This window comes from Gobio gobio (assembly GCF_949357685.1).
Source record: "Gobio gobio genome assembly, chromosome: 13".
Taxonomy (NCBI): Eukaryota; Metazoa; Chordata; class Actinopteri; order Cypriniformes; family Gobionidae; genus Gobio; species Gobio gobio.
The window spans coordinates 49336603-49354421 of record NC_137106.1 but is presented as its reverse complement, the minus strand read 5'-3'; the positions used below and the strand labels follow the sequence as shown (position 1 = coordinate 49354421).

The 17819-nt window shown below is 37.5% G+C and overlaps 1 protein-coding gene across 2 annotated transcripts in view; it reads left to right on the top strand.

The window, feature by feature from the left end:
- The window catches only part of syncripl (synaptotagmin binding, cytoplasmic RNA interacting protein, like), a 44902-nt gene that overhangs the window by 13890 nt on the left and 13193 nt on the right, over positions 1-17819 (top strand). For both annotated transcript variants that reach the window (XR_013817784.1, XM_079833465.1), the window contains exons 3-10: positions 42-160; positions 3877-3984; positions 4116-4229; positions 5714-5890; positions 5969-6104; positions 8320-8525; positions 14244-14393; positions 14471-14592. Coding sequence is in view for 1 of the 2 variants with exons in the window: in XM_079833465.1 (XP_079689591.1) it covers positions 42-160; positions 3877-3984; positions 4116-4229; positions 5714-5890; positions 5969-6104; positions 8320-8525; positions 14244-14393; positions 14471-14592 (1132 nt within the window). In the remaining variant the exon portion in view is untranslated. The remainder of the gene's footprint in view (positions 1-41; positions 161-3876; positions 3985-4115; positions 4230-5713; positions 5891-5968; positions 6105-8319; positions 8526-14243; positions 14394-14470; positions 14593-17819) is intronic.

Genomic DNA, 17819 nt, shown 5'->3' with positions numbered 1-17819 from the left:
TCCAGTTAAGTGCAATGTGTTGACAGACTGTTTTTGTGCAGGGCTCGTGTCTCACAGCGATCTCGATGATCGAGCGATTGAAGCCCTGAAAGAGTTCAATGAAGAAGGTGCGCTGCAAGTTCTCCTGCAGTTTAAAGACAGCGACCTGTCGCATGTTCAGGTATGTTTGACAGCAACACTTTGACCATTTCACCAGGTTTCTGTTTGAATTTTGACATGTTATGATTTGTCTTTAATTGAGATATGTATATCATAATGGCCAAAATGTCAAAGCATGGATTAAAATGTACATATTATGAACATGAAGTGAAAAATGTGTTATGTTATCTGTAATGATCATAAATCAACATAGTTAGTCACTAATTTTCACTGTTTCTGCCACAAATGTTTTCATAGCGTTTTTATTTATTTATTTATTTTTTTTTTACCCAGTGAAATTTCTCAATTCCAATATTCGGTACCGCAACAAGTCAACTTTCAAGTCGAAACATTATTAAACTCAATCTGAAATGTACACAGATCAGGCATAACATTATTACTCTGACAGGTGAAGTGAATAACACTGATGATCTCTTCGACGGGTCAGGGCGGTTTTGGCAGCAAAAGCGAGACCAACACAATATTAGGTCATAATGTTATGCCTGATCGGTGCGTGTATCAGGTACAGTAGGTTAGAAATCCTGTTAGTAGGTAAATTAAAATATTAAAGGTTCAAATTAACAGCTGATTTGTGTACAAACATAAGGCCATTTTTATAATAGTTTTATGACATTGTTTTTTGATATTTAAAAATGTAAACAATGATTTTCACGCAGAATTATTTATAATCTTGAAAGTAAAAATATAGAATATGTAATAGTGCTCTTTGGTTTTCTATTTGACAATCGAGTTTATGGTCATTGAACGGCTTTTCTGAGGTGAATGTAACGTCACATGACATTGCTTAAAATGATAAAGTGATTTTATTTACGTTTTTCTGCGGTTGAAACACTGAGTGATTACATGAGACATTATTGACTTCAGTTGTCCTGTATATTCCAGCATTTCTTCTGATGCTCATTCATGTTTATTTGATGCTGTAACTAGTAGTAAAGAGGAAGAGATGATCCGTTCACGAGCTACAGCGATCTGTCACACCACATTAAAGTGACACAAAACGGTATTTATTGTTTAAATTTCATAAGTCACAGAATTTGAAACCTAAAACTTTCATATGAAAAGTAACAAAGTACAAAACGTATTGAGTTTTATTGGATGGGAGGAGCTTTTATTGAAGTTTTGTTTACACATCAGCTGAAAACAGCATGGAGATCAAACTCGATTCTTGGGATTGAAGAATCGATATTGGTTCATAAATCAGAATCAAAAGCGAGAAAGTTTTGACCAGTCAAATATAAAATAACACTGCATAGTCTTTACGGTATAAATTAAATGTGGATCAGTCCTTATTAAGCCTGCATAAGTTAGGTCAAGAGGCGTGAGTGATGTTCTGTCTTTTTGTCTAATCTAATGTACTGAAACACATCAGTTTTTTCCCAGTTGTTAAAGGATTAGTTCACTTTTGAATAAACTTTTGCTGATAATTTACTCACCCCCATGTCATCCAAGATGTCCATGTCTTTCTTTCTGCAGTCGAAAAGAAATGAAGTTTTTTGATGAAAACATTCCAGGATTTTTCTCCATATAATGGACTTCAATGGGCTCCAAACGGTTCAAGGTCCAAATTACATTTTCAGTGCAGCTTTAAATGATACCAAACAATGAATAAGGGTCTTATCTAGCGAAACGATCAGTTTCTGCGAGAAACCGAGCAGTATTTATGCTATTATTTTACCTCTTATCAGACGAACGTGATCATCTCTGACCTCCGCCACAACTTCCGCTAAGCAAGGTCAAAATACAAGCGTCGTTATAGATATATCGATCGTAGATGCCTCATTAGTGCCTGCACGGATCAGTAGAATGAGGCATCTATGATCACTATATCTATGACCAGGCTCGTATTTTGACCTCGCTTAGCGGAAGTTATGGCGGAGCTCAGAGATGATCACGTTCGTCTGATAAGAGGTAAAATAATAGCATAAATACTGCTGTGTTTCTCGCAGAAGCTAATGGTTTGGCTTGATAAGACCCTTATTCATCATCTGGTATCGCTTAAAGCCCTTTGAAGCTGCACTGAAACTGTCATTTGGACCTTGAACCGTTTGGGGCCCATTGAAGTCCATTATATGGAGAAAAATCCTGGAATGTTTTCATCAAAAAACTTAATTTCTTTTCGACTGAAGAAAGACATTGATATCTTGGATGACATGGGGGTGAGTAAATTATCAGTAAAAGTTTATTTAAAAGTGAACTAATCCTTTAACGTTTGTTCACAAGGATATTTGAGTAGCTTGTATTTGTTCATTGAAGTGTGTTAAGACACGAAAGAGAACTCAATTTGTTAGTTGCGCAGTCTGAGAGACGCTTTTTGTGTGCTGCAAACCATCCGCGTGCGAGTACTAGGGCTGAACGATATGGACAAAATTTCATATCTCGATTTTCATGCCAGATATCTCGATATCGATACAATACGATATGACTACGTGTTCGGTGAAAACCAGAATCTGAATTAAAATGTGTTTGATTTAAGCCTACATTTCAAAAATTTGTGTCAGAAAATGTATTGTTTTTAAGCCTTTGGCACGTACGATCACACAGGTGTAATCAGTCTAGGCTGGTCCTGGAGCGGATGATCAACTGCATCACATGATCAACAGAGACGGGCGCGCTCAAAGCTGTCATATATAACAACTTTTCAGTGTTTTCAACCACATACTGTTTATTTTAGGTTTCAAACATATAAATTCACATAAGTACTAAAAAAACAATACATTTAGAGTTTGTAAAATACACACTGATGTCTATAGAAGAGGTAATAATAATCCTTTCCATTGTAATTCGACACGTTTTATTCATATCAGATAAACATTAACTTCAATGTTTGCTCTATTCTATTCCCAGTTCATCAGCCACTTACTTTTAAGTATTTCGAGAGAAGTGGATGAATTCACGTGTTGTAAACATAGAGGTTGTAAATCCAACAGATCCGATTCTCTGCGTCTGCGGCACAAACTAATGCTGCCTTCACGGGCTATCGGAAATTTGATGATTCCGACTTCTGAAATCGTGATTACGAGCGCATTGCATTCAAGTTTCAAAATGTGAGGGCGTTCATGTGCAATGTTTACCTAGGAAACTCGTATTTACGATAATTCCGAGAGCACGTGAAGGCAGCATTACACGGCGGCGCCCATCGCGCATACAGGTGTTTAAACGACAATATACTTCCACTTGCATGTATTTGACAATCGGAATATCAGATATTTCATGCCATAGCTAACACATTTGTGAATATTCTGAATAAAAAAGGAAAAAATGACAAAAGCAGATCATCATTCATTCAGCGCTGTTGCTGCTGCGGTGTGTCACGTGACAAGCAATGACGTGTCACCATGGAAACGCCGCCCCCCTCTCAAGTCCCTGTAGTGCGCGCGCGCGCTGGCTTTAGCGGTGCATTCAAGGGCACTCGTAAAACTGATGTTTGTTGTGACTGCCAGAGTTGTATGCAGGGTGAGCGCGGAGAGGGGAAATCTATATCGTTGCTTTTTTCGATAGTAATATCTTGAAAGTTCATATCTAGATATAGATACGATAACGATATATCGTTCAGCCCTAGCGAGTACTGAATTAGTTTGGTGCAGTCTTGACATTGAAAGTCATTTCGTGGCCGGTGGCGATTCCATAAACTGTCCCGGGCCATCAGGCAGTCCTTACTCCCATCCACTTGTAGGCTCACGAACACTTCTGCTCACCTATTGCTCATGTTTTGAACAGAATAAAAGTGCCTTCCTCTGTGGCGTGATGAAGACATACAGGCAGAGGGAGAAACAGGGGACCAAAGTGTCAGACTCCACTAAAGGACCAGATGAGGCCAAAATCAAAGCAAGTTTACTTAACCTTTCTATTGCTTGTCCTCTCTGGCTGTGTGTAGTTTGTTGTTTTTTCTCTTTCTGCTGATACAGTAACTTCAGCGGCTGTCTGACGGTCATCTGTTTTATTTGCTGCTTCTCCAGGCTTTGCTCGAGAGAACCGGCTATACGCTTGATGTGACAACAGGCCAGCGCAAGTATGGTGGTCCACCTCCAGGGTCGACCCATGCCGGAGTACAGCCCACTGTCGGCACAGAGGTTAGTGCTAGAGTCCGTTAAACACTATCAGTTTGAGTGAGTGACTGATGTGTGCTTTATTCTGTGTAAGTTAGTGCTGGGCGGTTTGACCAAAAATGTATATCACAGTATTTTTCTAAATTAATCCGGTTTTGCGGTATATGATGTAGGGCTGCCACTGAAACTTTCTGCCAATGACAATTTTTATATCGACTAATTTATCACAATCATTTTCAACAATTTTACATTTAAAAATTTAATTTAACTTGCAACGTTGGCCTTCAGTAGTGTGCTATAAAAAAGTATAAATGTAAACAAGCCCTTGACAAAATGTAAAACTAAAAGAGTAAAAATGTGAAAAGGTACAAATTTGTAAACCAACATAACAAAAAAAGAGAATATCAGCAAATACTGTTTATATAGAATAGTGTTGATACGATACCAGACTAAAATACACAACCCAGTCTAAAGTTAAATAGCCTAAAAAAAGAGTTATGAAACTTCACTTTGCCCTCAGTCAAAACGATTTGGCAAGCAAATAGATTCATTAGACCAAAGATCAACCCGAGACATCAGAGCCAGCGGCAAATGCCAGAAGGACTGGCTGAGGAAAGGCTGCTCTAGCCTGGGTTAATGAGCGCTGAGCGCCGCTGATCCACTGGAGCTCACAACTGTTGTTTCCATATTTCTGATGTTAGCTATAGATTCTGTGTCGTTAGATAAAAGTCGGTAACATATTCGTTTTTATTGTTGTGCTATTTCACCAAAACATTGCTTTGGAATAGTTTCGAGTGTAGTTGTAGGCGAGAGGGCGTTGTCAGACTGAAGCATTTTTATTTATAACCGAACAATTAGTCTTTCACTTTTCAGGATGCACCTAAGCTCAATTTTGAGTGTCATGGCAAAGGCGGTAAATAATTATGTACATGCGAGGTTTTTTTTTTTAAACCAAATTTGAGACGCACGTCTTTCATGTTGTCATTTTTTGGTTGTTGTTTGTAGAATTTTGAGGAGAATAATGAATTTAATCCATTTTGGAATCAGGCTTCCCATCCAGTTAATGTACATGTTAAAGAAGGGTAAACTGGAAATGATCATTAACGTTATTAAACGTAACTAAAATATAAAACCTTGTAAATACATAAACATTATTATTGTAAACTTTATACAAGTTGTTAGGTAGCCAGTTCTGGCACACACTCCTGAAGTATCCAACGTGAGTACGGTTAAACGGAAGTGTGTATACACTGCTTTGAGGAAAGGCGGAAGTTTTCTGACGTCATTGTGAAAAAAGCCTATTGAAGTGTTGACTCGTGCACAATCCCTAGAATTTCTACATTTCCCATTGCTAGGTAGGAGTCGGCTGAGAGTGATGTTTATTTTAGCAAGACCAAATGACGGACTGGCTTCTGTATGCACAAACTGAACTAATCTCAAATGTGTTATGCTATCAATCTTTTTATTATGGCTGATCTTGGTCTGACGATATCTTCAAATGTTGATAGATTTTTGTGGGAAAGATCCCGCGAGATCTGTTTGAAGATGAGCTGGTCCCTCTGTTTGAGAAAGCCGGGCCCATATGGGATCTGCGTCTGATGATGGACCCCCTCAGCGGGCTGAACCGAGGATACGCCTTCGTCACCTTCTGCACTAAAGACGCTGCGCAGGAAGCCGTTAAACTTGTAAGTGATTGTCCTTACTGTGGGTCTCTAGCCAGCTTGCCGCAGTCTTTTGGATTCTGATTGTAATATTTCCTGCAGTGTAACAACAACGAAATTCGACCTGGTAAACACATCGGCGTATGCATCTCTGTCGCCAATAATCGTCTTTTTGTGGGGTCCATCCCTAAGAGCAAAACTAAGGACCAGATCGTGGAGGAGTTTGCCAAAGTTACTGGTAAGTGTTGGTGTTATCCATCCAGATGCTGGGAGATTTGCATTACCATTATAGATTTTCTATTTGCACTGGAGGGTTCTAGCAACAATGTTATGAAGTGGCTTAGCTTTCATCTTAATTCGTTTTATTTAATTTTGAATAATAAAGATGCCACTTGTGCTTCATGCAGATCCAATCATTTGTTTTCTAGGGTGGTCCAGTTTGCTTTGGTCTGATTTAAGCTAGATTTTCCACTTTCAGTTATCTGTAAAATCGGTTAACTTATCAGGGCTCCAGACAAAAATATCATTTAAGGAGCCATTGGCTCCTATAAGGGAAAAACGTAGGCGCCAAATATTTTTTTCAAGTGCCACAAAAGAATAAACGTATTTTAATTTTTCATGTGCAATTATATGGGCGGTGCTTAATTTCATTTTTGGCTTCTTCCATTCTTTCTCATTAAGACAACTTAATGAGAAATTGGCTTTTTTGCCTGTGTAGAACTGAAACAACTTAAATCTATGCGCCTCTTAACATTTTAACACACACACACACACACACACACACACACACACACACACACACACACACACACACACACACAGAGCGATTTTCGCAATTTTCTCCACTATAGGCTTTATTAATTTATTGTCATATACATAGAGCGCTTCACAGCTGTTACACATCACATAGGCTACCCAACTCTTGTTAAACTACTTCACTAAAACGCTCCCACATTTTACTTTACTTTATTTCCTTCCTTTTGTTAATTTGGTAAATTTGCCAGTCTGGAGCCCTGCTTATAGTATGCATAATAATAGCATTTCTAATGATAGAGATGGTCTGGAGGATGAACGTGACGCTTGGTCTCAAAGACTCCTCAAAAGTTTCAGGAGGGAAGCAGATGTCCCACAATCCATTGCAGTCACTTTACGGCGATACTTTTATGGTATCGAACGAAAAACTTAGATACTATGAGTATCGAAAAATGATTTATCTTTCAGTGCCAAATCTCGGTTCCAAAAGCCAAGCGGCTGTGTGTGTGTGAGCCTGTAGCATACTTGCATGTAAGGACCTAAAGCACCGGTGATTGGCTGTCCACCACCACATGATTTCTGAAGATACTCGCAGTCACACAACACAAGTGTAGTTGTTTTTTCTCATGTGTTATACCGCGTCGTTTTACAATGCCAAAGAGGTCTAAAGTGTGGCTACACTTTATAAAAGTGGATGCCGAGTCAGCAAAGTGCAACATATGAGATAAGAGTATTGCAACCAAAGGCGGCAAAACCACCAATTTAATGAAGCACTTGACCATGCACGGGATCAATATTAAAGGGATAGTTCACCCAAAAATGAAAATTAATTAGCCCATAATTTACTCACCCTCAAGTCATTCTAGGTGTATATGACATTCTTCTTTCAGACGAATAAATCTGAGTTATATTACAAAAGTCCAGGCTAATCCAAGCATTAGAATTGGATTCATAGTTGCTCTGTTTTTGAAGTCCATCAAAAGTGCATCTGTCCATCATATAACTGCTCCACGCAGCTCTGGGGTGTTAATAAAGGCCTTCTGAAGCAAATCAATGCGTTTGTGTAAGAACAATATTTCCATATTTAAAATTTTATCATGTAAACTTTCGACCGACCGCCTTCTGTGGAAAAGTGTTGAATGTTGAAAGTGAAACTCAAGATTTGTTCGTGTCGTCATGACGAGCGGACCTGATCGTGTTATGTGGCGTTCACACCGGACGCGATTCGCGCGAATAATTCACGCTAACCGCGCGAAGGTGGCCGCTTGAACATTTTGAGTTTACTCGCTTCAATCGCGTGTGACATCCACTGCACAACAGACGCGAATTCGCTTGAGCGATTCGCGCGTTCAAAGCGCTCAATTTGCGTCCTTCGCGCCGCCTCATTCGCGCGAATCGCGCCGCAGAATGCCATTTCGCGTCTCTGCATTGACTTAACATGTAAATCACTCGTGCGAATCGCGTCCGGTGTGAACGCACCATTAGTCTTTCGATCGCAGGGGAACTTTCAATTCACAATTTTGCCATAAATTGAACAGGGAAGGCGGTCAGTCTTGACCTGTGTGTTTGTGCAATTATGTAAAGCATGTTTGAGTCCTGAATGTTTTTTTTTTTTTTTTTTTGATGAACTAAAGAGTTGAGTATTGACAAAACGAGCTTCAGTTTTCCAGGAAATAATTTTCCATTCTCAATCCCAACAGAGGGCTTGAATGACGTCATCTTATATCACCAGCCTGATGACAAAAAGAAGAATCGAGGCTTCTGCTTCTTAGAGTACGAGGATCATAAAACGGCAGCCCAGGCGCGGCGCAGGTTAATGAGCGGCAAAGTGAAGGTTTGGGGGAACGTGGTGACGGTAGAATGGGCTGATCCCATAGAAGACCCCGACCCCGAAGTCATGGCCAAGGTACGGTGTGCACTTGTACTTTCTTTTTTATGCATAATGTCTCACTTTTCATACAAAGTAAATATGAAGCATAATTAGGTATCAAGAAGCCAATAATGTAATTCATATATTCCTAAATTCTGAGAACTAATAAACCAAGCACTCCATGGTTTCTCCAATCTTGACAGGTGTTTAAATCTCGAGTCTGTTTCACAAGTCCAGGCAACACGGACTACGACTGGAAAGTTAGAAATTAGCGGAGTAATGAATAAGGAGGGATACCATATCATGAATACACTTTTAAACAAGCGCTTTAATATCTTATAAACATTTAACTAAACAAACTATCCAGCTATCAATCAAATAAATCAAAAATGTATTTATATAGCACAATAAATACAACAGTAGTTGGCCATTGTGCTGTACAAGAGGATAAATAAATAAATATAATAATGCAATAAAGGGATTTTACATCGGAAACACTAATTCGAAATCTTTAAAATCAATATTAAAAATCAAATACAGTTGTAAGCCTGAGAGAAAAAGTAGGTTTTCAACTTGGATTTAAATTCAGACTCTGTGGATACTAAGCTTAAAGATAGAGGAAGACTATTCCACAATTTTGGACCAATAATAGAAAAAGCACGGTCACCCCTCGTCTTAAGTCTAGATCTCGGAACTGTCTTTGATTAGATGACCGTAAAGATCTAGCAGGGTTATTTAATTTCAGAAGTTCTGAGAGATCTTTTGGAGCTGATCCATTTAGGACTTTAACCTCTTAACCTTGCGCCCCATTTTTGAGAATTCTTTGAAAACGATATACCCAAATGAAAATGTCTGCAGCTCTTAAACCCTATGGTCTATATTCATAAACCTGGTCTTATTTTAAACTAGACACTTGAAATGTTGCTACCCAAGAGTCATAATAACTCAAAGTAATATGGGAACAGAGTAATATACATGTAAGTGACTTAAGGTTTTTTTTTTTTTTTTTTCACTTAGGGAAACAAATATTATAATTTAATGTTAAGAGCCTGAAAATAACTTAATTATAAAACTGAATGTCTAATCATGTCATGATTCAAATATGAGGATGATTCTCTCGGTAATGTAGCTTCTGTGAGCTTTTATGTCAAGAAAAGTCTAGGCGTCCTTTCAAAAAGGCCATTTATTTCAGAACATTTGCTATTGTAAAGAGTAGTTTTTCATTCAAATAAATCTGCAATAAACTACTAATTATAATGGATAAACAGTTACTGAAAAACTAAAGCAACTATTTACAGAGATTACAAAGTGTAAAAAACTCATTTAGCTGATAATAAGTGTCAGTAAGAGTCTGCGCGCTCCACTGCAGTTGCGCCATGGAGAGCGCGCAGCCAGCGCACAAACAGTATTCACCAAAGCCTACTTACGCAAACTGCGCAAGATAATGCCTTTTGATTGGTTACTAAGTCCATCAATCAAACCTTTGTTGGAAAAGCATTGGCTAGGCACCGAGTGCCTTTATCCAACGAAAACCATGGGCGCAATGATTGACAGCTCACCAAGCCTGTAAGGCGCTTCCTCTATATGATGCATCCCAGAAGAGTCTCTGATTGAAAGAGAGAGACGAGGGAGGATTAATTTCACGTGGAAGAGACTATTCTAGCAGGGGGAGTTTGCCAGAGACGGATTAGAATCGATATTTCATTGAAAATGGACATGATTGATCACGCTAACTCAAAACTCTCTTGCAAACAACGGAGGATTTTTAGTTTTTTCCCTATTTTTTCGTTGTTTTGGATTAAAAAGTGGGATGCATTTTGAAGAGTGGACTCTTACACAGAGATGTATGCTGTGTTTATTGGATTTGTCCGATCTGATCTGAACGACAGGAGATGAAAGATGAGTAACGCTAATATTATGCTAATGTTTACATGGACGGTCCTTAAGCGTTTCATTTAACAATTTCCTCTCTGGTGTATTTATTGCAAAAACAAGTTCAGAACATGAATCTTGAGTGTTTTAGCTCTCAAATGATGCATAGTTTGTGATAGTTGATTGAATATTTTGTATAAAACAAAAGTAAATAAAAGTACACACACGCCCACTCACGTCAACCGCCCCGCCCACGATCCAGTGCGGGTTAACAAGTTAAAAAACAAAAAGCAGAATTTTTAAATAAGTTCTTTTGCTAACCGGCAGCCAGTGCAACGCTTGTTATATTGGGGAAATATTATATCATTTCCAGTTCCAGTCAACAGCCTGGCTGCTGCATTTCGGACCATCTGAGGACGACTAATATTGGATTGGCTCATCCCAATATAAAGAGAATTGCAATAGTCAAGTCTCGATGCAAATGTTAAACTCTTAGCCTTAGATAATAGTCTTAATTGGAAAAAATCTAGATTTAATAACCGCATTAATCTGCTTGTCAAATTTAAGGGCAGAATCAAGAATGACACCCAGTGTTTTACATAAGGGACCAAATCTCCAAGGTCTCCATCAGAATTTGCGAACGCATCTGTAGGCCTGAAAACAGAGAGAACCTCAGTTTTGCTCTCGTTTAGATGCAAAATAATTTAAAGAAAACCAAGACATCAGACAAGCATGCTGATAAAGAGCTTAAAGCTTTTTTTGTCGTTTTTCTTTATGGGCAGATACATTTGAGTGTCATCAGCATAAAAATTAAATGACACCCCATGTTTAGAAAGAATAGTCCCAAGAGGAAGCATATACAATGAGAACAAAACAGGTCGTCTTGTGTGCATATAACCAATATAATTCTCAGATTATGGAGTAAACTGTTAATTACGGTGTTTACTTTCTTTTAACTTCTTAACCCGCACTGGTTCGTGGACGGGGGGGTTGACGGAAGTGGGGGTGTGTGTACTTTTATTTACTTTTGTTTTATACAAAATATTCAATCAACTATCACAAACTATGCATCATTTGAAAGCTAAAACACTCAAGATTCATGTTCTGAACTTGTTTTTGCAATAAATACACCAGAGAGGAAAGGGTTAAATGAAACCCTAAAGGACCAGCCATGTAAACATTAGAAAAATATCAGCGTTACTCATCTTTCATCTCCTGTCGTTCAGATCAGATCGGACGAATCCAATAAACACCCGCATACATCTCTGTGTAAGAGTCCACTCTTCAAAATGCATCCCACTTTTTAATCCAAAACAACGAAAAAATAGGGAAAAAACTAAAAATCCTCCGTTGTTTGCAAGAGAGTTTTGAGTTAGCGTGATCAATCATGTCCATTTTCAATGAAATATCGATTCTATTCCGTGTCTGGCAAACTCCCCCTGCTAGAATGGCTTCTCCCACGTATTTTAAACCCTCCCCCGTCTCTCTCCTTCAATCAGAGACTCTTCTGGGATGCATCATATAGAGGAAGTGCCTTACAGGCTTGGTGAGCTGTCAATCATTGCGCCCATGGTTTTCGTTGGATAAAGGCACTCGGTGCCCAGCCAATGCCTTTCCAACAAAGGTTTGATTGATGGACTTAGTAACCAATCAAAAGGCATTATCTTGCGCAGTTTGCGTAAGTAGGCTTTGGTGAATACAGTTTGCGCGCTGGCTGCACGTTCTCCATGGCGCAACTCCAGTGGAGCGCGCTGTCTCTCACTGACGCTTCCCATCAGCTAAATGAGTTTTTTACACTTTGTAATCTCTGTAAATAGTTGCTTTAGTTTTTCAGTAACTGTTTATCCATTATAATTAGTAGTATATTGCAGTTTATTGCAGATTTATTTGAATGAAAAACTACTCTTTACAATAGCAAATGTTCTGAAATAAATGGCCTTTTTGAAATGACGCCTAGACTTTTCTTGACATAAAAGCTCACAGAAGCTACATTACTGAGAGAATCATCCTCATATTTGAATCATGACATGATTAGACATTCAGTTTTATATTTAAGTTATTTTCAGGCTCTTAACATTAAATTATAATATTTTTTTCCCTAAGTGAATACAAAAAACAAAAAACGTGAGTCACTTACATGTATATTTACATGTATATTACTCTGTTCCCATATTACTTTGAGTTATTATGACTCTTGGGTAGCAATATTTCAAGTGTCTAGTTTAAAATAAGACCAGGTTTATGAATATAGACCATAGGGTTTAAGAGCTGCAGACATTTTCATTTGGGTATATCGTTTTCAAAAAATTCCACAAAAATGGGGCGCTTGTTAAGAGGTTAATCTGTGTTTTTAGCATCTTTATTTGTAAAAAATACTATAGTAGGATAACAGAATCAAGAATGTTTATTAAAAGTGTTAGTTTTTCTATTCAAATAGTTTTAGTAAATATGTAAAATATTAAATATGTGATCTGATCGAGCAAAATGAGTCCTAGTGACCATACCTTGAATGGTTTTAAAGATATACCCATTTGAATTATGGTCGTCCGCCCTCTTTTTCCAATTTAAAACCTGAGAAAATCGTTGTAACCTGCTTTTTGTTAATATCTTTCAAAATCCATTGCTTTTAAAGGGATAAACTATATATTTTACAGCTTAATTTGACCAAAGATATTTGTATGTATGCTATTAAACGAGGCTGAAGCTCAAATTATTTTAAAGTATTTATTTGAATGAATATTTTAAAAGGCACTTTTACAAAATGTTACTAAAATCAGAAAGATTGAACAGAGGTGCTACATTTTTGCTAGAGAGAGAGAATAGAATGCGTTAGATGCTTTATTTCCACTTTTCTAACATTTTCTTAATTTTTATTGCCTTTCTGATATGTGATGGGAAATGGGCAGATTCGAACATCGGGTCGATTTGCGTCTCAACTTTATGCCTTACCCCTACACTATAGCCGCTCTAAATGATTCAGTGAGTCACTGTTTGTGTACATTTCTAAGCTTTTTGATCGGTTCTATACAACGTTTAACACCATATTTGGAGATCAGAGATAGTGACGTTTCAGGGGATACCTGGAATATAGCAATGCTCAGCAGTGAGAAAAGCAATGTTCATTTCCAACGAATTTAGTAGAACTTTGTCAACTTTAATAGTCATTTATAAATGCCTTTACTCAATTATCTGGACTACGAAACTTTGGGAGATTATTTTTGAATGTCTGTTCTTTGAAATTAGCTAAAAAAATATTTTTTTCAGTGTTTTTCCACATTATCATAAAGTACAGGTGCTAGTATTCCACAGTATCTTAAGACTCATTTTGCCAGAACAGGTCACATATTAAGTATACTAAATATAATATTAATTATTTTCATTATATTTAAACTTTTAATTGCAGAAATTATGCATGTTATTTATATATATTTTTTAATTAAATACCATTATATCATATTGGCTTTATATTGGCATCGTCATCAAAAAAATCTAAATCAGTGACCACTAGTAAAGGCATAAATAATGTGTATACCGATGACATTAACCAAGCAAATTAAGGTTGATTAACTGGTTAGCTGTGGAAAAAGTTCTTAAAATAATGAGAATAATTGCGAAAGAGAATAAAACAGGACGCTGGATATATTACAGAGATGAACGCGAGTGTTTTTATGATTTGAAGGGAATTATGTAAATGTTAGATGGTCTTAAATTGGCCTTTTCTTTATGCAAAATATTTGCTTTCTGTTTTTTTTTTTTTTTTTTTTTTTTTTTTTTTGGGTGAAACCCGAACACTCTTCCCCCCTCACGACAGTCACCTCATAGAGCATTGAATTAGAAGTTGTCTAATTACTGAAAAGATGATTTTTCTCTTCTGTTTTTTAGGTCAAAGTCCTTTTTGTGAGAAACCTGGCAAGCACGGTATCGGAAGAGCATCTCGAGAAGACGTTTTGTCAGTTTGGCAAACTGGAAAGGGTCAAAAAGCTTAAAGACTACGCCTTCATCCACTTTGAGGAGAGAGATGGTGCTGTTAAGGTAATTATCTCTTCCTCTGCATCCTTTTAGAGGTTGTTGGTAATTTATGCGCAGGTTTTAATCTGTGTTTTCCACAGGCTCTAGCCGAAATGCATGGGAAGGATTTGGAAGGGGAACAAATTGAAATCGTCTTTGCAAAGCCACCTGATCAGAAGAGGAAAGAGCGGAAGGCCCAGAGACAAGCTGCTAAAACTCAAATGTAAGGCATTCATGAGCGTTGTCACAACTTTCTTCCCCAGAAAATGGAAAAACATGGCAGAATTTTCCAGGTGCTTAAAGTATCAGAACAAAAGTCCATAGGACTAATGCGCTATATACCACCCTTCTGAAGTCACAGGACACAAAAATGGTTTGAATATACAAATAAGAAATCTGTTAATTTCGTTGACGAATAATTTTCATCGTAATTTTCATCAACCTTTTTTCACTGACGAAAACGAGACTATAACTAAATAAAAACTAGTGTTGGATGACAAAAACTATGAGGAAAATCAACTGTCATTTTCGTCAACAAATAAAAACGAGACGAGAATGTTGGGAAGGGATGATTAGGGAAGAGATCCAGTCAGAACTGATGTCCTGTGTAACAGATGCGCACATCGAAATAAATCTAATTAATAAACTAAATTAACCATTTAAACTAAATTACTGATCTAATTATTGATCTAAAGCCCACAATGTCACTGTATGATAATTGAAATGAACTGACATCAGCGTTTTTTTTTCCAGAATGGCTATACAGCTGAATAAAATTATGCTGCATTATTTTCCTGTTTAACACTGTAAAGCTGCTTTGAAACAATCTACATTGTTAAAAGCGCTATATAAATAAAGTTGACTTGACATTTGATCTGAACTGATCTAACCGCTGGAAAACACGGCGCTGTTGAGCTTCTACAGGCTCACAATCAATGAAGAGCGCACATTTATGCCAGGCAATTGTTTATGAACTAATGCTGATGAATAATGACTGTTTACTTTACGATGTTTATATAGTAATGTTTTAGACGGTTGTAACTGCATATTTTATGTAATCTGAACTTGAATGAGCTCTTGCAACTGCAATAGTAAGGCGCATTTCAAAATAAGAGTCCCGGTGTATTTCGAGCTTGTTTATCATTAAAAGTCACGCATTATATGTTTGTTTTTGGTTACACAATAAACTGTATTTAATTTCATTCCCATTTAATTCATAGTCAGGAGGAAAGACCAGTATTTGACACATATTCAATAAAGTATCAGGGTTATAATAGTTCACTAAAACCATTTAAAAAAATGTCATTACTTGAAATTAAATAAATGTTAATGGAAATTAAAATAAATAAATAAACAAACTTATTTGAAGCTTTAGCTTAACCTGATATGGCCTACTAACTAAAACAGAAATACAAAGTTATAAAAACTATATAGATGTTTTTAAAAAACAAACAGAAAAGTGAATTGAGCTCTGTTTCGTGTATTTTTAATGTCAAAAATAAATGTCAGTTCAAGTGACAGTCAGTTATGTAAAGCTTAAATGTTTACTGTATTACAATTGAACTAAACTCATTAGATTTTAGGAGACTAAAAGCTAAAAAAAATTTCGGTGACTAAAATATGACTAAAACTAAATCAAAAATTGCAGCCAAAATTAACACTGTAAGAAATGTTGGAAAGAATGATACTTTTAAACATGAATCTAAACCACCAGTAGGTGGCGGCAAGTTACCGTCTTAATGAGAGTCATTGACATGGCTCGACTTTAAAGCTGCACTATGTAAGTTTTCCGTCCGCTAGAGGTCGCCTGTTCAAAACAAAGGCGTAGTTTGATGGCGGCACGTTTGAGCGCAGACTCTTGGGTCATGTGGTCTTCAGCTCACAGCCGGTGGGAAAGAATCGGGATAGGACTCGAGCAGAAATCATGTTGATGTGATTATTAACGTTACTGTAGTGAAGCAGAGCAGGACGAGTGTTGTGGAGCTGAGGAACCGCTGGAGCGATTGTTCATAAGATGAACGCAACACACGCCTCACGAGCAGCGGGACTTTTATTATGCCACAGTCGCCACTTCCGCTCCTCCGCTCGTGTGTGTGAGGTAACGCAGCTCTGCTGATCATATTACACACATCTGAGTGTGTTGATGATGTGATGACGTTACTCTGTGCGTTCTCTCAGCGGCTGCTTTGACACTTGTTCACACTGTAGTGAGAGGAAAGCGTTTCTGCAGAATAAAACCAGAAACCGAGGGGAACGCAGATATGATGTCATCGACAGGCCACGCCCTCACACGTCCCCGTTCATTGGTTAAAATACAATATGTACATACGTAAATATATGTAAAATACAATACAAATGTTTCCAACTATTTGTAAATCATGAGAAGTGCCCAACTGAACAAAATGTATAACACTGGCCTTTGGATATTTTACTGGAAAAAGTTACATAGTGCACCTTTAACGCTGAATTTGAAGGGGCTTAATGGATTTTTTGAAGGGGCAATGAAAGAGAATTTTACTAGCCCGACTGGATGCATCCTGATTAAAACATCAATAACAAAAATAACTAGAGAATCACCAAAATGAAAGAATGATTCTGCATTCATTAGTGTAAGTGGCGATCGGTAGAGGATAATGTATAATGTATAATGAACTGACTGTAACAAGGTTGAGCTGTTGACACTCGCACAGTCTCTCGAGGAGAAATCAAAACAAATGAGCGCCGCTCACACGCAAAGTTTTTATATTTATAAATTAAAGCTACACTGTGTGATATTTTCCCCCATCTAGTGGTGAACTGGTATATGACTATCCAGTGAATTTAAGTTTCTGTTCCTCTCAATTCCGATTTCGTTTCAACTACTACGGTGGCCGATTTAGTCCAAGATTAACATGGCTTCCAGTTCGACCTCGCCCACATTCGACACGGTGCCTGTGGGATATTCTGTGCGCAGTGGGATGGTTGGAACTCAACTGGCCTAATTATTCGGCTAGAAAGAACTGCAGCTAATCCAGAGTGAACTTTGATGATAGTAATGTTTATTCAGTCATCCAATTACAAGGCATAAACAGGTTTGCGTGGATATGTACATAAATGTGGTTTCTGTGAGAGAACAAATAAGGATGGTAAATATACATACACAGTTAAGAACTGTATAACTATACTTATAAGTAACATTTGTATAATGTAACCGTAAACCAGAGCTTATTGTACCATATATAGGCGCTAAATGCAGCTGCATTAAAAGGAGCTGCTGCTGCTAACAAGCGGTGTCCGGTTACAAAAGTGTGTGCGCCGCTTTAACGTTAGCACTGCAGTGCGCTCTGTATAACAATTGTTAAATATGCCGATCAGACCTGATACATATTTCCATCAACATACATTACAAGCAAATATTTTCTATAAACGAATAAACATTGTTGATAACAAAATAACTGAATGATTATTCAA